This window comes from Megalobrama amblycephala, linkage group LG16 (genome assembly GCF_018812025.1).
Source record: "Megalobrama amblycephala isolate DHTTF-2021 linkage group LG16, ASM1881202v1, whole genome shotgun sequence".
NCBI lineage: Eukaryota > Metazoa > Chordata > Actinopteri > Cypriniformes > Xenocyprididae > Megalobrama > Megalobrama amblycephala.
The window spans coordinates 25,816,786-25,835,864 of NC_063059.1; the positions used below are offsets into that span (position 1 = coordinate 25,816,786).

General features: G+C 37.0%; 1 protein-coding gene across 4 annotated transcripts in view; it reads left to right on the plus strand.

Annotated features, from left to right (window-relative positions):
* bcas3 (BCAS3 microtubule associated cell migration factor) overlaps window positions 1-19,079 on the plus strand; it is a 272,896-nt gene continuing 253,817 nt past the window's right edge. For 2 of the 4 annotated variants that reach the window (XM_048162167.1, XM_048162170.1), the window contains exons 1-7: window positions 2-154; window positions 896-984; window positions 1,184-1,238; window positions 1,490-1,565; window positions 2,491-2,597; window positions 10,378-10,459; window positions 13,790-13,862. In XM_048162167.1, the coding sequence (XP_048018124.1) occupies window positions 914-984; window positions 1,184-1,238; window positions 1,490-1,565; window positions 2,491-2,597; window positions 10,378-10,459; window positions 13,790-13,862 (464 nt within the window). In that variant the 5' untranslated portion in view covers window positions 2-154; window positions 896-913. Of the gene's footprint in view, window positions 155-892; window positions 985-1,183; window positions 1,239-1,489; window positions 1,566-2,490; window positions 2,598-10,377; window positions 10,460-13,789; window positions 13,863-19,079 lie in introns of all 4 variants that reach the window. The other 2 variants (XM_048162169.1, XM_048162168.1) reach the window with 2 other exon arrangements.

A 19,079-nucleotide genomic window follows, 5' to 3' on the forward strand; every position in this document is an offset into this window, starting at 1 on the left:
TAAACGCCCGCCTCTTTCGTAAGTCTATTGGCTACTCGTCCCCGACGCTCACCTCCGATTGGCTGAAGCATCTGTTGTTTCCGTTGCATGTCAGCTTCACTGTGGCGTTTTGTGAGGACCTCTGTTGATCCGAATTCAAAACACAAAACCTCAGGTTAGTATAAATGTCTCTTCATTAAACATTCACATGTACATTTCTGTCATATCTTTTTATATGTATTTCTTTCAGGAAGTCATATAAGTCATTGTCGTCCCTCAGTTTATTGTCTTTGGAGCTTTATGATGACAGATAGCGGTGCTGGCTAAGCTAACAGACAAACTGTGGAGAGAGTTGATATGATGAAATGTCTTGTACTGACATAACTGACAGCTGTTATACCTCAGACACACTCTTGACCTTTCTTTGGCCATTGTCTCACAACAAATGATGTTAAATTTATGGTAAAATGTAACTAAATCAAGAGTTAATCACATTGTTATGGTGGTAATAAAGGGTCCTATAGTTTTCCTACTAGTAAATCTGGCTTCAGAGTGTTTTCTTTTGTTTATCTCGCGCAGATGTCTGTTGTGTGTGTTGTAGATCATTATAGATCGTCACTAGTCTGTGTTATAGATCATTTACAGGATCAATACTTAATAGGAATGTGCCTATTATGCAAATTAAACTGACCCAGGCACATCTTTGCCTTATTTGTTTACATCCATTTGCAAGGTGGATGATCTGTAGTGATGCAGTTATTATTTGTAGCCTATTGCATCTGTTGAATTTAGGGTAATAAAGATTAGAATGATCAACCATAAGCAGTGCTTAACAGTGAGGCATCTCTGCAGTCATGTTGAAAGTAATGATCATTTGAAAAGCATGGCCTCATCTTCTTATACTCTGCTCCAGCAGGATACTGAGTGGTTGGCCATGGCGTCGGACTCCCCGCGCAGACCGAGCCGCTGTGCTGGTGGGGTTGTGGTTCGAGCACAGGCTGCAACGTAAGAGCATATTGAATCATTAGTGAATGAAATTTCAGTGTTTTTGAATTTGTAAAGCCAACCAAGTGTACAGTATTGTAAATATTAAGATGTCACAAATAAAAAGGTGACAAAATATTTCATTGCTGATCAACTTTGGCATCAGTCTCTTCTTATGTGGCTATTTTTTTTCTTGACAATTGGGTTTACTCTTTTGCAGAGAACAGTCATACATGGAGAGCGTAGTTACGTTCTTGCAGGATGTAGTCCCTCAGGTGAATGATTTCTTTATGTCTTTTTTTTTGTGTACAAACCTGGAAATTTACTTTTTTTTTCTTGTAATTTAAAGTACGTGACGTTAATCTATGGACAATTCAAGGTGTTAGTAGATTTCTGTTGTAAAACTGTTGAGAGCATTTAAAAGTTTAGATAAAAAATTGATTGATAGTGAGAGTAAGAACGATTTATTTAGAAAATATTTAGCCTTTTTTAATGCATATTTCTATCACCGTCTTTGAAATTTCAGGCATACACTGGGACGCCTCCAAATGATGAAAAAGAAAAGATAGTTTGGGTCCGTTTTGAAAAAACAGACATCAATGGTAAGTTCATTTTGTCTTTGATTTAGATATTGTGGAAAATATATTTTGTTTTGTCATGTTAAACTGATGCATTCTGCATATAAACACATTGGGTCTGAGGGCCCAAGTATTGTGATCCATTTTTATTTATTTTTAAGGCAAGCCACAAAAGTTTGATATTGTGTTTTTACCCAGTGGAAGAAACTTTTCAAATGTACACTACCACACTACATTGCTTTTTTTTAAAGAAGTCTCTTATGCTCACCAAGGCTCCATTTATTTGATCAAAATACAGTAAATATTGTGAAATATTTTTCCAATTTAAAGTAATAATTTTCTGTTTGAATATATTTTACAATAAATGTAATTTATTCCTGTGATGGCAAAGCTGATGAAAGCTGTGTTGTGCAAATTGTGCTACACCCCCCCCCCCCCATTTATTTAAAATAGAAATCTTTTGTAACATTATAAATGTCTTTATTGTCACTTTTTTGCATCCTTGCTGAATAATAGCATTAATTTCTTATTTAACATGTCACGGAGGGGATGAGATGACTGTCAGAAGTTTAGACATCATTTTCCTCTCACAGATGATTCTGCTACAGCCAGTTTTCTTCCCGAGTTTATTTAGACTGTTAACATCCCCAGCTTTAATCCCAGTGCCTTATCTTGGTGCACTACAGCATAACATTGATAGAACAAGTGACACATCTTCCTTCACTGTATAGGACTGTATAGCCTCTCATCAGAGGAATAAACAGTGGCAATCAGAAAGGTGATATATTTCACCAACTTTTGAATGATTATTTACGTAATCCACTGTTAGGATCATCTGTGTCTTGTTTGTTTATTGCTTTGTTTAACACTTATGCAAAAACTTTGTGGTTTACTTCGCTGTTTTCATGTCTGTCACGCTGACAATGAGTGTTTCTTGTCCTGTGTCCAGATGTGGCCCGCCTACCAGAGTTCCAAGAGATGCACGGCAGCGGCACTGACCCGCCTCTCTGCTTGATGATTGGCTACACTGATGGAATGCAGATTTGGAGCATATCAGTGAGTACATTTTAAACCGTCTCTCTGCCTGCATCCGAATATGCATTAAGTAGCAGTATGTCCGAATTCACAGTATTTGAACTGTTGGTCAAAAAGTACCGGGATGACCTACTGCCAGTGAGATTCTGAAATGCACATACAGTGGACACTTTACTATCCCATAGGCCAGTGGTTCCCAACCATGTTCCTGGAAGCCTCCCGACACTGCTTATTTTGTATCTCTCCTTTGTCTGACACCCCCATTTCAGGTCTTGGAGTCTCTACTAATGAGCTGATGATCTGAATCAGGTGTGTTTGATTAATGGGGGTCTAATGCTATTTCATGCATTTTGACTTATTTACACTGTTAAAGAGTTGCATTCTCATGCTAAACATGGCCAAAGTTTCTAAACACAAGTTGGACGTATGACGGAGTATTTCTATGCTAAATACACTACTTCCGGTTTCGGACCGGGTCTCGGAGAGTTTTTTTCGATTATGGCCTGTATGACATCAAAAGAGAGCGGAGCAGTCTCATTTAAGAAAAATAACCGTTAGATTGCAACGTAAGAAAGAAATTACAGTATTTTACACCTCACAATGAATATCAGTCAATTTTATTACAGTTACCTTGATGACGTATGCAGCCTTCAAATGCGACCTCCAAAGGACGCAGCCTCCAAAATGAGACGCAGTTCCTGTCACCAAAGGAGTGTGTTTTTGGTTGTGAGGGAGAGATTACCTTTTTCAGCTTCCCAAAGAACCCAGCATTAAGGGAACAGTGGATGAAGTTTGTTTTTCCAGGGCAGCAACGGAGTTGCACACGTATGTTTGTTTGTTCCCGGGATTTCGGTGATGAATGCTTTGTAAACAAGTCCCAGTTCGCCGCTGGATTTGCAGATCGTGGGCAGTGAGTAAAGCTGCATCAGATGTCTGTGTTTTGTTGGCAATCGGCACTCGAGTGCATATAATGTAAACAACACGAACGTTTTTGTTCCCTTTTTATTTATGATGATGTCACAGCTAGCAGACAATCTCTACACAAAAGCTGCATGTGCTCGTGATTCTTTAGCTCTGCCCATGGCACTGACGGCAGGCATGCCTCCATGAGCTCAGCTTTTTTCGGAAAGACTCGGTACAGCGCAGCTATCTTTTATAAATATGATAAAACAAAATACTTTTCGGAGATATGAAGTATGTAATATTACTCTATATGTAGTCAAGATTAACATGAGATTGGTAGAAACTGTGTGTGATACCCCCCCTTTAAGGAGACATGGAAAACAAGCAGTGTTGGGGTGCTCCAGGAATGTGATTGGGAACCCCTGCCATAGGCTACTAGAGAGGAGTCGTGAATGGCAGTGAAGTGATGCAACTGACACTTTCGGTCACATGACGTATGTAGTAATGTAGTATTTCAAACCTGTAAGAATTTCTTTCTTCTGCTGAACACAAAATAAGAGATTTTGAAAAATATTGGTAACCAAACATTTCTAGGGGAACCATTGACTTCCATAGTATTTTTGTTTCCCATACTATAGAAGTCAATGGTGCCTCACAGCTGTTTGGTTACCAACATTCAAAATGTCGTCCTTTGTGTTCAACAAAAGAAAGAAATTCATACAGGTTTGGAACAACAATTTATTGGGTGAATAAATGATCATTTTCATTTTTGGGTGAACTATCCCTTTTAAGGGGATGTTCACACTGACAGTTTTTTGCATCGGCAAACCAACCAGAAATTTTCCAGTACTGACTTATTTTCTACTTCCAAAATGTAGGACAAATTATACAGTTTACACCAGGTGTAAACTGCATTGGTGTAAACTATTACACCAGGTGTAAACTGCATTATTTGTCCTTCATTTCCAAAGTGAATAGAGAAATTTACCATCTTTATCCAATTTTGTATTCAAATATAATGTTAACTCAAATTTGACTCACAAAGGGCCTTAAGATTTATCTTTTTGACTTGCTTGATATTGCTGACTTGATGTTGTTTAGTTTCTGTGCAATGCTATTACTCTTTTTCACCACTTGGTGCCACCATAGACAAAGGTAAGGCTGTGTCCTAGAAGAAATAGAGATTTTATTATAGAAGTTGGGTTAATAATGTGTAGACCCATGTTAATTTCTGAATCAAATGTCAAATGTCAGCATTTCGATATTAAAGGTTTCTCATATGGTAATAGAGATCAAGATATCTATCAAGTGATGTGATTTCTTTTTCACCCTGGCTCTTTTAGAAATGACATGACAGTTATTTTTTTAAATGTTATGACTGTTATCATCTCAGGAAAGAGTTGCACTTCTTTGTCATGAATTTGGGTGCATTTGAGCATCATCACAGACATGAGCTCACTATTCTCTGCAAGAATTAACCTCGCACTTTTTGTGAAAGTGTTGAAAGCGTCACACTGTCTGACAGTGAGCTGCCTGCAAAGTGTTTGTGACAGTTGCTGAGGCGACACCTTCAGTAATGGCGTTGAAGGGAGGAGCAGGAGTGGCACTAACCGTGGTACATTTCTGCGTTCCTGTGCATTAGCATCTCGGTGGAGCGGAATCTTTGATGGAGGTGTTGCTGGCTTGCAGGAGATAGCAGGAAGATTAGATGGGGCTAATTGAAGTGGTGTTGTAGTAAAGGGATGACATGCAGGACATTGGAGGTGTCTGTTGTTATTAAAGCAGCCCGCTGCATTTCACAGTTTGAATGGGTTTTGCCTGGTTTATGCCATAAGTAAAGGGACATAAGTGTAATTTTTAGGTGTTTAAATACTTTCTTCTATCCCTGTTCGATGTGTGTTAATCGAGATTCATTTATTTTTTAATATAATGGCATTAGTCGGTATTAAGTATTTATTTGATTTTAAAATTTGATCTTTAAAATCACTTAATTAAAAAAAAAACACTTTAAAATCACTAAATAATTTAATAACACTGTTAAACAATCTTTAGCAAATCTCAAAATGAATATGTTTTTCATTCTGTACATGTTATGTCTAAATTAACAATTAATCGTGATTAATCACATCCAAAATAAAAGTTTGTGTGTATATATATATATATATATATATATATATATATATATATATATATATATATATATATATATATATATATATATATATATATATATATATGTGTGTGTGTGTGTGTATTTATGTATATATATAATATATATATATACATGTGTGTGTATTTATCTATACATAATACATATACACAGTACACACACATAATATGTAACCACAAACTTTTATTTTGGATGCGATTAATCGTTTGACAGCACTAGCCTAAATTCACCTGCAACCTTTTAATATGATTTATTTTTGTTTTTATTTAGCTTTATTTTGAATTAATTTAGAGAAAATAGTATAAATGATATACATTTTTTTAAAAGTTATTTGCCATAACTTGAAAAACAATTATCTTCTTATTAGTATAGGCTCACATTTTAATATATAATTTTAATTATTAGACAGTATTATGCCATTTAGATATTGTTGTATTATCCAAATCCCACTTTTGCTTTAGTATTAGCTTGGCATGCACATTTTCTGTTTTTAAATATTAATTTTAAACCTTTAATTATACCAATTTTGTTTACATCTTAGTTGTTTTTTTATGTATAAAATGCATTACGTTGATCACCTGCTCTCTACACTCTAAAAAAAATAGCTGTGAAAAAAAAAAAAAATTACACAGTAAAATACTGTTTTCCATTGAAACAGTAATATACTGTAAAAACAGTGCATTCTGGATAAGTACTTTCTTGAAAACAACAAATAATATTACCCAGAATGCATTGTTTTCACAGTATATTACTGTTTCAATGGAAAACAGTATTTTACTGTGTAATTTTTTTTCATTTTTTACAGCTATTTTTTTTAGAGTGTAGAGAGCAGGTGATCAACGTAATGCATTTTATACATAAAAAAACAACTAAGATGTAATATTACTGTGTTTTTTTTTTTTTTTTTTTGAAAGTGTAGATATTGAATTGGATCTTGGAATATTGGATAGGATTTTTTAGGGTCTCTTTTTCTCAGATGAAATATTCCATTCCCTTTGCAGAAAAAAATGATAATTGTGTTGAACATTTTAAAGTCTGAAAACCAATCCAAAATCTTAGGTTGTTGCAGTGTATTTTAGGAAGCAGATCAGAATAAGTTCATATTTATAATCGCTATCATATCAAGAGCCCAGCAGGCCAGGAGACCACGACGTTGTTACATTCTTGCCTAATGTGGGGCATTGTCCTCTGTCTGCTCTGCTTTCAGATGCTCTCTGCTTTCTAAGAATACAAACAGAGCTGCCGCCTCTCTCAGCTCCAGATGCTGTTTATTCACTCTGATTTGCCGAATTCCATCACATTGAGTGGCTGGAGATGAACAAAACTCATTTTCTACACTGCATCCATGTAAATGAAATTAAAAACTACAAGACGGAATGACAACCAAGAAGCCTCAATTTTGCATATTGCTGTGATAAATAGTAATGTAATAGCTGAGAGGTTGTTGATGGATGCCATCACTAAAGCCGTGTAAAGCGAGGATGAGCAGTCTGGTAATGCACAATGACAGTCGCATTAATGTAAACCTCACAATCCGCTAAATTCCATTATTCCTCTGCCCCATTTGCCAGCCGGTGGTTTTGTTTTGTGGTGGCCTGCGTGCATTACCTCTCTCTCTTGTTTTGTCCCCTTCTGTCTCTCTCTCTCTCTCTCTCTCTCTCTCACATCAAATGTGCTGTGCTGTAGATGCCATATTAATCTCCCACTTGGCAGCTCCAAAGTCTGCACCGAGCTCTTTTAATAAAAACATGACTGATCCTGCATTCGAAAAAGCTACTAATTGTGCAAAAGAGCGATCATCCTCTGTGGGCTTATCTGCTTGAGACACATGGATTATGTCCAGTAATGTGATAAAGGACGTTTCTGTAATTTAACGCACATAGAGACGCACATTCAGGGCTTAATTCTTAAAACAAAAAGTTTGAACAAAAGGCTGTAGGATTTCAAAATATTTCCGCCGTTGCGATGTGATATGCCACTCCCAGCTTTGGTTTCACAGATCTGGATTTCCAGCAGCTTATTACAGTGTTGGAATGAGAATGACGTGATTAAGACTAATTTGATTTTTGTTTATATTGATATTAGAGTCCATCAAATGTAGGTGTTCCTTCTAAGTGCTGTATATCAGCCCGGGCCAGTTAGTCACGGTCACGTCCTTGTTTCTTTGGGGGCAGGGGGCACGTTGATGGAGTACATGGTAGCTTTAGTTTTGTGGTTCAGTTGTTGGCTCACCCTCCTTCCTTCTTGAGAAGTTTGTTTCTGTCAGTTTTCCTTGATTTGTCCTACTCTGTGAACAAATCTTTCTTTGTTTGCCTCCCATTGTTCTTTGATTTCTCGCAACCACATTTTTGCCCCCAAATGGCATCTTCACAATACCACACCATTGGCTAAGCCAGAGCTGGATGCTCAAACAATAGCACAGAGCCACAAGTCACTTTTCAGGGAAATCAACCTACTAGTGCCCTATTAGTGCCTTACCTTATAACTGGATATTCATATTAAAGGGATAGTTTACCCAAAAATATATATATATTTTTTTGTCATTTATTCACCCTCATGAAGGGTGAATAAATGCACTTTAGTGAGCTGTTAACACCTGTGACCGGATCTCTGAGAACTTCACAACCAAATCACCAGTGTTGGGGGTAACGCGTTACAAGTAACGCGAGTTATGTAATCAGATTACTTTTTTCATGTAACTAGTAAGTAACACATTACTTTAAAATTTACAACAAAATATCGGAGTTACTTTTTCAAATAAGTAACAAAGCAGTTTTCCAATTTATTGACTGACAGCTCCCCTATCCTCTCCAGAAATCTGGAAAAAGGCAGAGGCGTTGTGTGCGCTCTATAAACATGATGGTTATTCATGACCAGTGTTGGAGAAAGTTACTTTTAAAAGTAATGCATATTGTCTTACTTCCTAAAAAAAGTAACTAATTGTGTTTTTGTTTTTAAAAAAACATTGAAAAAATTTGTTCAGTTACTTTTGTGTTACTTTTTCTCACTTGTCTGGGCTTGCTTGCTTGTTTTTTAATAACAACAAAAAACTTTTATTTTTGGCAGATGTTAAAGGATTAGTTCACTTTCAAATAAAATTTTCCTGATCATTTACTCACCCTCATTTCATCCAAGATGTTCATGTCTTTCTTTCTTCAGTCGAAAAGAAATTAAGGTGTTTGATGAAAACATTCCAGGATTATTCTCCATATAGTGGACTTCAATGGCCTAAAATTGGTTGAAGGTCAAAATGACAGTTTCAGTGCAGCTTCAAAGGGCTTTAAACGATACCAGACGAGGAATAAGGGTGTTATCTAGTGAAACGATCGGTCATTTTCGAAAAAATGTAAATGTATATGCTTTATATAAACAAATGATCGCCTTCCATGTGCTTCCGCCAAAACCGCATTTTCGTATTCTTCTTCAAAAAGTTTACGCTGTATGTCCTACGCCTTCGCTATTCTACTTACGGAAAAAATGGAACTGGCACTGCGTTCATTCCGTAAGTAGAATAGGGAAGGCGTAGGACATACAGCGTAAGCTTTTTGAAGAATACGGAATACGGTTTTGGCGGAAGCACTTGGAAGGAGTTTGTGCATTGAATGTCAGTATTTCCCACCTCTGCTTCTACAAGAAGAGCTACATCAAAGTTTGAATATCAACTTAAATTTCTGTTCTTGACACAAATCTGTTACTTCATGACTTCAGAAGGCATGGAATGAGTCATATTTAACACTTTTATGAAATGTCAGTGGAGCTTTTTTTGTCATTTTGGAGCTTGACAGCCCCAGTGCTCATTCACATTCATTATTAATAATAATAATAATAATAATAATAATAATAATTCCTTACATTTATATAGCACTTTTCTGGGCACTCAAAGCACTTTACATATAAAATTTACATACTATATGGAAGATAATAGCCTCAAAATTCTTAATTTCAACTTTTGTGTTCCACTGAAAAAACAAAGTCATACAGGGTTTGGAACAATATGAGGATGAGTAAGTGATTCACCTATGATTTTCATTTTTGTGTGAACTGTTCCGTTAAACTGGGGTAGAAAAATTAAACTATGAAAAACATACTTTAGCTTTGAAAACAGCACAAGTGTCATTTAAGAACATATTTGTTAATGATAGTATTGAGTGTTGTGGCTTTCATCCGTTTTCCGTTCATATCCGAAGGCCAGATAACATTACACGGCAGTGTGTTTTTTTTAGTTTTTTTTTTTTTAGTGTCTTGCTTTGGTTTGTCCACAGATGCCTGATGTTTATCTTCTAGTTGTTGGATGACTCATTATCAAACCACATCACAGCCGCTGCAGACCAAACAGAGCATTGTGTGATTTACAGTCAAGTACTTTTATGTCTGTTAATGTTCCAAAGGGATGCCACAGTATTTAGGGTATTCGTCATGGGTGTTTCTCAGTCAGACACTCTGTGTCAACGCTTTCGAATGGAATGTGTTTGCTTATATACAAATAAAAGATAAAATGTTGGAGCCCCGTCTACTCTAAAGTATAATTTTATGGATCGGTTTTTGTCTTTGGCCTGATAACCTTTGTGATGTGGCTCTGGTACAAACCCATACGCACCTTCAGAGTTTATGAATCACCTCATTCACACACCCACTGTCCTCTTTTCTGTGTCTTTGAACTGAGTTTCTCTCTCTAACATCACTGTCCATGGTCTTTTAAGTTTTCCTGTTTGTTTCTTCTCTCTGCAGCTGAACGGAGAGGCGCAGGAGCTGTTCTCGGTGCGACACGGACCTGTGCGAACTGCTAGGATCCTGCCTGCCCCACATATCAGTCAGTATCAGTCACCCCACTGCCTCTCTCCTTCTTCAGAGCCACTCAGAGCTACATACATGCATTACTTTTATCATATAGTGTCCCCTTAAAACATTTTGGATACACAATGTGTTCTTCAAAATATAAACTTTTTGGGGCCCACTTTATAGTTTAGGACTCTGATTCATAAGCCCAGCAATATGCAAATTGTTAACTTGACATATATTTTTAAAGAAATTAATACTTTTATTCAACAAGGATGCATTAAATTGATCAAAATTGACAGTAATGACTTTAACATTCAAAAGATTTATCTTTCTTCTTTTTTACTTATTATTTTCAATTTAAATGCATCAAAAATACCACAGTTTCCACAAAACTATTATGCAACACAACTATTTTTAACATTGATAATAATAAGAAATGTTTCTTGAGCAGCAAATCAGCAAATTAGAATGATTTCTGAAGGATCATGATTGATGCTGAAAATTCAGTTTTGCCATCATATTTTAAAATATATTAAAATAGAAATAGTTATTTTAAATTGTATTGATTTTTAATTTCAGTTATAATATTACTGTTTTGACTATATTTTTGATCAATTAACTGCAGCTTTGGTGATTGTAAGAGACCTCTTTGAAAAACACTAAAACAATCTTACAGACACCAAACTTTTGAACGGTAGCGTAGACTGAATTTCATTTTTTTTTATGTAGTGTTTTTTTCTCCCTTATAAAAGTTGGTAAGCCAATTTCACCACCCTAAGTATGCACAAAAACAAAATTAAATTAAATTAAAAAATGATCATTATTATTTGCGTTTAGCACTGTTTTTTGATTACTGTTCTCCAGAATAAATCCAACCCATCTTGGGGTCATGAAGCCTCTGAATCTTTTCATTACTCCATGTAAAACTGCTGCTTTGAAATATTATTACAAATTCTCCATTCCAGTGACATCTTAATTTTCAGCTTGTCAGGAACGTCCACCAAAGCGTCCACCACCAAATTGAAATATGCGTTGACAGAGCGTGATCTCCCGCTACGCTTAGACTTATTTCACATGTCATGTATGTTACATAAATAGCACGTCATGTTTGTCACTGTTATTTGTCTAGAAATTTGCCGAAAGTAAAATCAGTTTTCGTCAGTTACATGCTTTTTCGAATCAAGTTAGACCGAGATGTGGCAATTTATAAAGTTCCATGTCTCTCTTCCTTACTGGCTTTTCCATATATCATGTTTAAATTAAAGACTACCTTCTGTTTCTTAATAGCGCAGAGCATTTGCCAGAGCCCCGCTGTTTTCCCATCATAATATTAAAATCAGTCCTTCACGATTATGTTGGCGTGCTGTCAGCTGGCTGCCTGGACTCTTACCGCTGCTCTGGCAGAGAGGAACTGCAGACTTCTGAGATTTTCCTCCTCTTTCATCATGGCTCACTCATTGGCCATCGCATGCCTGCGTTCATTCCATTTGTTAAAGGACGAAAATGAATACTCTGACAAAAGAATGCACGCTACATCGTACTAAACTAAAATACGTGCAACCTGATTAGGTGTGATTTAAATATTGATGTTTTGTCAAACTGTTCCTTTAAACATTTTTCTTCCTGTTTTGTGATTTTGCATACTTTCTGTGATCATATCTAAAATTCTGAAATTAGTCAAAATTATTTTTGTTTTGTTTATGCCTTGCTATATAAGTGTCATGGGCATAATCAAATAATGTAAAAACAAAAGGAATAGGAAATGCACTGAGCCATATTGTAGTGTGACATTTATGTGCCGAATTTGCGTTCTGTTCTTTCGGCAGATTTAAACAATGCACAATAAAGGCATTGAACGCCGGCTGGATTTGGATAAAAGAGAATTGTCATAATAAGAAGCAGCAGACGGCCAACACATGAGGAGAGCGCTTCTCAGCTAAATCAAATGAATTGTACAAGTGGGGAAACTGATTGCGATCTGTTTGGCGCAAACAGTGTCACACTGTAGTGGGATTAAAAAAGAGTAATTGTTTTAGCTGGGTGGGCGGATTTGGAAAGTCCTGAAAATAGGTGTCAATTTTAATAAGGGAAGGTCTTTCCCAGAATAAAGGAGGAAGTTCTGCTTTCTCTAAAGAGGCAAACTGACTTTTTTTCCGCATCCGTTCTGTTTTTGACTTCTGCTGCTGTTTTTGTAATGATTCATTTCCAGGTGACAGCTATGGACAATCATATCCACAGCTGACTAAAAAATCTGCCATTGCTTCCTCTCCGTTTAAATTTATCCCACTCTTGAATGCATCTTTGTAAATTCCCTCCTATTTACTGAAATGCAGGAAATTTGTTATGTCTTCCAGAAAACTATCCCCTCAATAATTCTCAGCATGAATTGAAAGCAGGCATTGGAAAATACAAAATGAAAACCACTTGTTTCAAAGTCCAGCCGTTTTCGAGGTGCACAGCTACAGGCAGAGAGGAGCACGGCTTGGTTTTCTGCCCCTTAATTGTTCTTTCAAATCGAAGGCAGCTGTTGTCTTTTAGAGGCCCGTTGTATTTGCATTATGATTGGATATCGTGACCAGTCGCAATGTCTGATGACAGAGAAGTGAAGATTGAGGAGAGGCCCTTTAAAGTGTTAAGGTTTGAGAATGACACATTTGCTCTCACACGCCATGCCACAGAGGGACCATACTTTTCTGGAGCTGATTAGTGTCATGGCATGGCTACACAAATTACAGCTCCACAAAGGCTAACATCTTCTTCTCTCCGGACATGAATGGAAATCAAGAGAATTAGATAAATATGGGATCTGTAAACTTACTGCGACATGTTTTCTCCACCCAAAATATGCCTACCGGCCTTTTGCCATTCTGTAATTCCTCCGAAGCCTTGAAATTAAAGCCAGTCAGACAGAAGACTCCTCCTAAAGCTTTGAAGGCTTTCTCCATTAGAGAAATGGTTTGCGTTCAACACGTTGCGCTGAGTGGCGTTTCTGTTCTCTGTCTCCATTTAATGTCTTGCATGCTGGTATTTTAATTTCATTGATCTTCAAGTCTCTGTGAGGAAGATGGCATTATTTTTTGGTGGTGAGAGTGTGTGAATATCAAAGCTGACAGGAAAGTGGTGCCCGCTTTGTTTTTTATTTTATTTTTGAGGACATTTTCAAGGCATCATTTTGATTACACATCTCTTGTAATGCAATCAGCACGCTTCCTGTTGAGGTAGTTTTTGGTTATAAGCTTGAGTTTGGTGGGTGGGTGGCTTTGGCAGAGAGACAACAGGCCTCATATGCGTGTGGCTAATGAATGTCCCTCTTTATGTGGGTCAGTGGTTAATTTTCCCCTTTCTGTCCCTCCGGCTGCAGGTTCCCTCAACACTGACAGCTTCGCTGAGAAGCGGCCCCTCCTCGGCGTGTGCAAGAGCACGGGCTCTTCTGGGTGAGTGCACAACGATGATGTCACTTCCACTGCCATCTCGGCCTAGTGTTTTGCATGGAGCTTTCATATTCGCAGGTCACTCCTGGTTGTTTTTCAGCTCCACACAAGCACAAGCTGGGATTGATACCACAATAATAGAAGGATTTTATCAAACGCAGCATTGATTGTTGATGATAATAATAGGAAATGTTACTAAAAAGCACCAACATTAGAATGATTTCTGAAGGATCATGTGACACTGAAGACTAAAGTAATGGTTACTGAAAATTCAGCTTTGTCATCACAGGAATAAATTATTTATGTATTCGTCCAGAACCGTCACTGCACAGACGTCACGGTTCGGTGCATACAGTTTGGCTACGAAACGAGTCAGTCACAGGTGATCTACACTACAATCCAGAAGGGGGCACGTGCATTAATACAACTTTATTTGCTAACAGCCAAAACAGGAAAAAGCGCAAAAGAAGAAGAACAGATGATCTATGCATAGATATTTTTACGTGTAATCTTTCAACCAGTGTTTCAACTGCTGAAAGACGTCAATAAAACAGCTTTAGAATAAAATCTCATGTAGCATTATATTTACCTCAGGAAAGTCATTTAGTGTCCACAGCATGTTAGTTCACTAGAGAAATGAACTCTAGAGGGGAGCATTTCGCTGAATATATCCACTATATTAGCTTATATATTCATTATATTTACTTTACATGATAGTAATGTCTTAATGATATAAAATGTTTTTATAAATTTGTCATGAAAATAACAAGTTATGACTGTAACTGTGTAAATGATTATATTTCAAAAATGAATTGGAGTAGAAAAATACTAAAAAAGCTAATGCAAAACGTGCCTTATGTGCAATTTAATTTTTGTTTTTTAATTTGAGTGTTGATTATTATATCTAAAAATAAATAGCAACTGAATTTAATAGTTTGGGCTTTGTTGTTAATTGTAACCTTCAATATTATTGTTATGTGCAAGAAAGGGCTTCCTATATAGTTTACAGCATTAGCTGAGATAGATTTTTTTGTCCTTAAGAAAATGTTAATTAGAATTGAATTTATTTAAAGACACAGACACAATTTAGTCAATAAACCACTGTTCAATAAAAATAAGACAAAATAAGCAATTTTATGTTTAGTTTTCTCTGCCCTGCTGTACCGAACCCGTACCAAACAGTGACACCGAGGTACGTACCGAACCCCGAACCGTCATGTGTGTATGTATATATGTATATATATATATATATATATATATATATATATATATATATATATATATATATATATACACTTCACAATATTACTATTTTTACTGTATTTTTGATATGTTATGTCACTGATTCGGCGCACAGGCCTGAATAATTGACCAAATATTATTATTGTTTTCATTTAGTTCTTGCAAACATTGTATTTATTTGTCATTGTGAAGGTTTCAGCTTTAAAAAAAAAAAAAAAATTGTTTACAGTTTAGAATATTATTTTAGACTTTCGTCAACCTTGTTTTTTATTGTTCATTTGAGAAAGGCCGGTTGAGGTTATATGCAGGTCAAGGGCATTTAAGATCTTTGTATTTTTCCCCAAGTGATCTTTTATGGATATAATAGGCTTGCATCCATCTCCTGCTGTGTGCGACACAAGTGGAGACATGTAAAACTCTTCATGAGGTGAAGCCCATGTGCTAATGGAATGTTCCGTCGTTGTCCGGTTTATGGCTTTTTCCCGTTTTAAAGCATGGTAGAGTCTAAGCCACATCCCTCAGTGTGTGCAACATTTAGATATTATGAGCTACAGATCCTAAGTGCATTTGAAAACCTGTAATTTGTTATACATAATAACCTGCAGCAAAGGTCTGATGGGGCCAGGGAGTAGTCTGGAGAGAGACGGCCAAACCCTGCAGACTGACTGACCGACCCAGTCAGCTCCAGAGGGCCAGATCTGCAACCATGGACTCCTAACAGAGTCAGACTGTGATCTGTGAGAAATATGCCCCCTTAGGGAGTGAGAGGGAGCAGGGCGCATCAGTTATTGGCTCTTCTCCTTCCCTCAGCTACGTCTGCCACCTCTTAAAACGAACTCCTCCGCTGCTGCTGCAAATCTTAACTCAATATTTCCTCCCGAGGAAATAGAATAAGGAAGTCTGTCTTCAGCACACTTTGATGGAGACCACCGTCCCAGCCGTTCCAAGACTAGAGCTTTGCTCTGCCGACACTTATGCAGCCAAACGCGCCGTGTCCGCCTCGACATGGAGACAGGCTCTGACGGTTTGGCTTTGTACTCCAGCAACATTTGGTCTAATGCTGAAAACATGCCTCGTGTTGAAAACCATAACCCTCTCCCTCCGGGTGAATGGTGTTGCCGCTGCTACGTTCCAGTAGAAGTGTTTGGTAAATAGCCTAGCTTGGTGTTTTTCTTTTTTTGAAAGGCTGCACTGTGCTCGGTTCTTTCCCCTTTACTGAAATAGTTCATAAACTTACCAAAGTCCTCACACGATTTTTAGTATATAATCATTTTGAAATAACAGCTTTTGTCAACCACCAGTGTGGATGCTGTCTTGACACTCAAATGGAAAACAGATTGCAGTCTTGGCCGATACTGCACTGCTGGTTTAGAAGTTGGTTCACTCAGCTTTAGGCTTAGATTACAAGATTTGCAAATTAAAGGAAAACCAGAAAGAGGAAAAAAGCATGTGTGCTAAATCCTTCATTGCAGAACTCCAGCCAGACACATTCAACATAATTTTATCAATGGAGGGGATTATGTCTTAAGTCCAAACAACGTATGGATCTGGTGAATTTCCTGACAGTAAAGTACACATGCCGCCCTTCGTGCTGTTCTACAGTGCCGGTAGGGTTTGCAAATTAGCAAAGAATGTATGTGCTATTCAATCCACCGTTGGTCCCTACTTGTATCTGGAAAGGATTTGATTTTCCACAGTACCTTTGTTTTCTTTTTCTTTTAATTAGGGCTACAGGTATTACAGTGACCAGTTTGAGTCTGTGTTCTATCTCATACCAAATAAATTTTGTAATATATCTATTTAAAACAAACAAACAAAAATAAATATGTAAATTGATTTCAGTATGAATTTGGCAAGAGTAATATTAATACATAGATTTACATATTATTTGCTACTTGTTAGTTGGTTGCGGAATATTCTCATTAACCCTTAAATGCATACCTCGGGTCTTTAGTGACCTGGGACGTCATTCACTACCCTCCTCTTCGTTCATTTTTTAAAGTTAGAAATCAACCTTCTTGGTATTCCTCAATCAATTCATTATAAAGAATATAACAAGAAAAAAATCATAAAATTATAAAAGAATGCCTGTTTTTGTATTCATTTTTTTGTAAAAAATTGTATAGGGTCGCTATCGACCCGAGGTGTGTATAAGTGTATGTATATTTTTTCTGCACAGCAATAATTTAATCTTAGATGATGGAATAAGTGCAGTTCACCTTTATTCCACAAGGTGGCAATGTCTGATACACAATGATGAAGTGACGATTCATTCAGACAAAAAAACGAAAGAATAAGCAAAACATGAAAATGGCTCGGCAATTTACTGCAGAGTAAGTACTGAACGCAATCAAATATGACTGTAACTCTCACTGGATGGATCTGGTGAAGCTGTTAACGATCGAAATATTGATTTTGAAGATGCTGAAAATTATATAGTTTTGAGAATATGTTTGAGATCTCAAATATAATATAAAAATAGCCTATTATTTGCTGAATTTACTGGGAAATGAGCTCTGACGAGGACAGTGATGATGGCATAAAACATCTGCTCAAACCGAGCCCTTTCAAGCTCCAAAAGGTAATAAAATATGATTTATTTTATTCTTCTGTAATTGTTACTCTAATATCAGAGGAGTTTTATATTATCGTGACAGGTAGAGATCCATCTGTGTTAGATATAGATCCGGGTCGATAAAGACCCGAATATGTAAGAATGATTGGCGAAACAGTCATGCATTTAAGGGTTAAAGAGAGCGTGTGCTTGTAATTGTAGAAGAAGCTGTCAATCATGACGTCAAAACCCGTTTTTATAGCATCAAATAACTAACTAAAAACAAACTTATTTGAAGAATGAACACTTTAACTAACATCAGCGTGATAAAAACTGCCTAAAATGACAGAAACCATCTTTAGGAAAAATATTTGATGTGTAATTTGATTGTCTCATGTCCAATTACATTACATGGAGAGGGTGGGGTTTATGACCTATACTGCATCCAGCCACCTAGGGGGGCGATCGAGGCGCTTTGGCTTCACTTTTCAGGACTCGTGTGGCACACTTGGTGTGTGTGTAAATATAGCGTTTAGGAGTATGCTAGATGGAATGTAGCCATAAAACTTTTAATTCATGGATCTGAGATCTAATCACATTAAAACCGTGAGTAGAAAATGAAAAAAAGAAGAAAGAAATTTAAATAATTGAAGTAAAGAAAAAAAGTAAATGAATAAAATAAGTAAAGTAAAGAAAGAAATTAAACCAAAAAGAAAAGGTTAACTAAAATGATGCCATTTACTTGCAGAACATTCGGTATAACCTCAGTAGCAGAACCTAAGGAATGAAAATGGGTCTTTAAGATGAATTTAAAAGCATGCCATTTAACCATTTGTGGCCTCTGTAGCGAGTATGTTTGGAAGGGGTAAAAAGTTCACCCTCTCAAGAGGCCTGCTTTTGTTCTCTGGATTGTAGAGAAATTAAGTCGTTTGGGCAGGCAGAAAACAGTGCCCTCTCTTCCTTCCCCTCAAATTTCCAGATCTCCATGGAGAGGATGTGGATGTTTTTTTTTTTTTTTTGCAATCCTCTAATGCAATCCTCTGTCATTGTGGAGATTACAGCTGGATTGCTGTCAGGGACTACAGCACGTGGAGGTTCGGAAGAAGGTCCAGTCCTCACAGGCGTTGAGCCATGACTTTTGACTCCACGGCGGCCACACGGAGCCTGACTCCGGGATGGTGGCAGAGGTCCAGTGACTCTCCCACTGTATGGCTCTGAAGAGCAGAGCATCAGCCCACTGTATTATCAATGAGATCTCTTTTTCCTTTTTCTATACCGTTGGCCCAAATTGTCCTTACCCAAAACTGTATCCATGCAAAGTCCTGCTGGCACCCACTGCCTACTTATTAATTACACAATGGCTTTGAGGAGCAGAAAGCCAGTGTTGTCCACTGACTATTTTTAAAGCGACTTAGCTAAAGCCT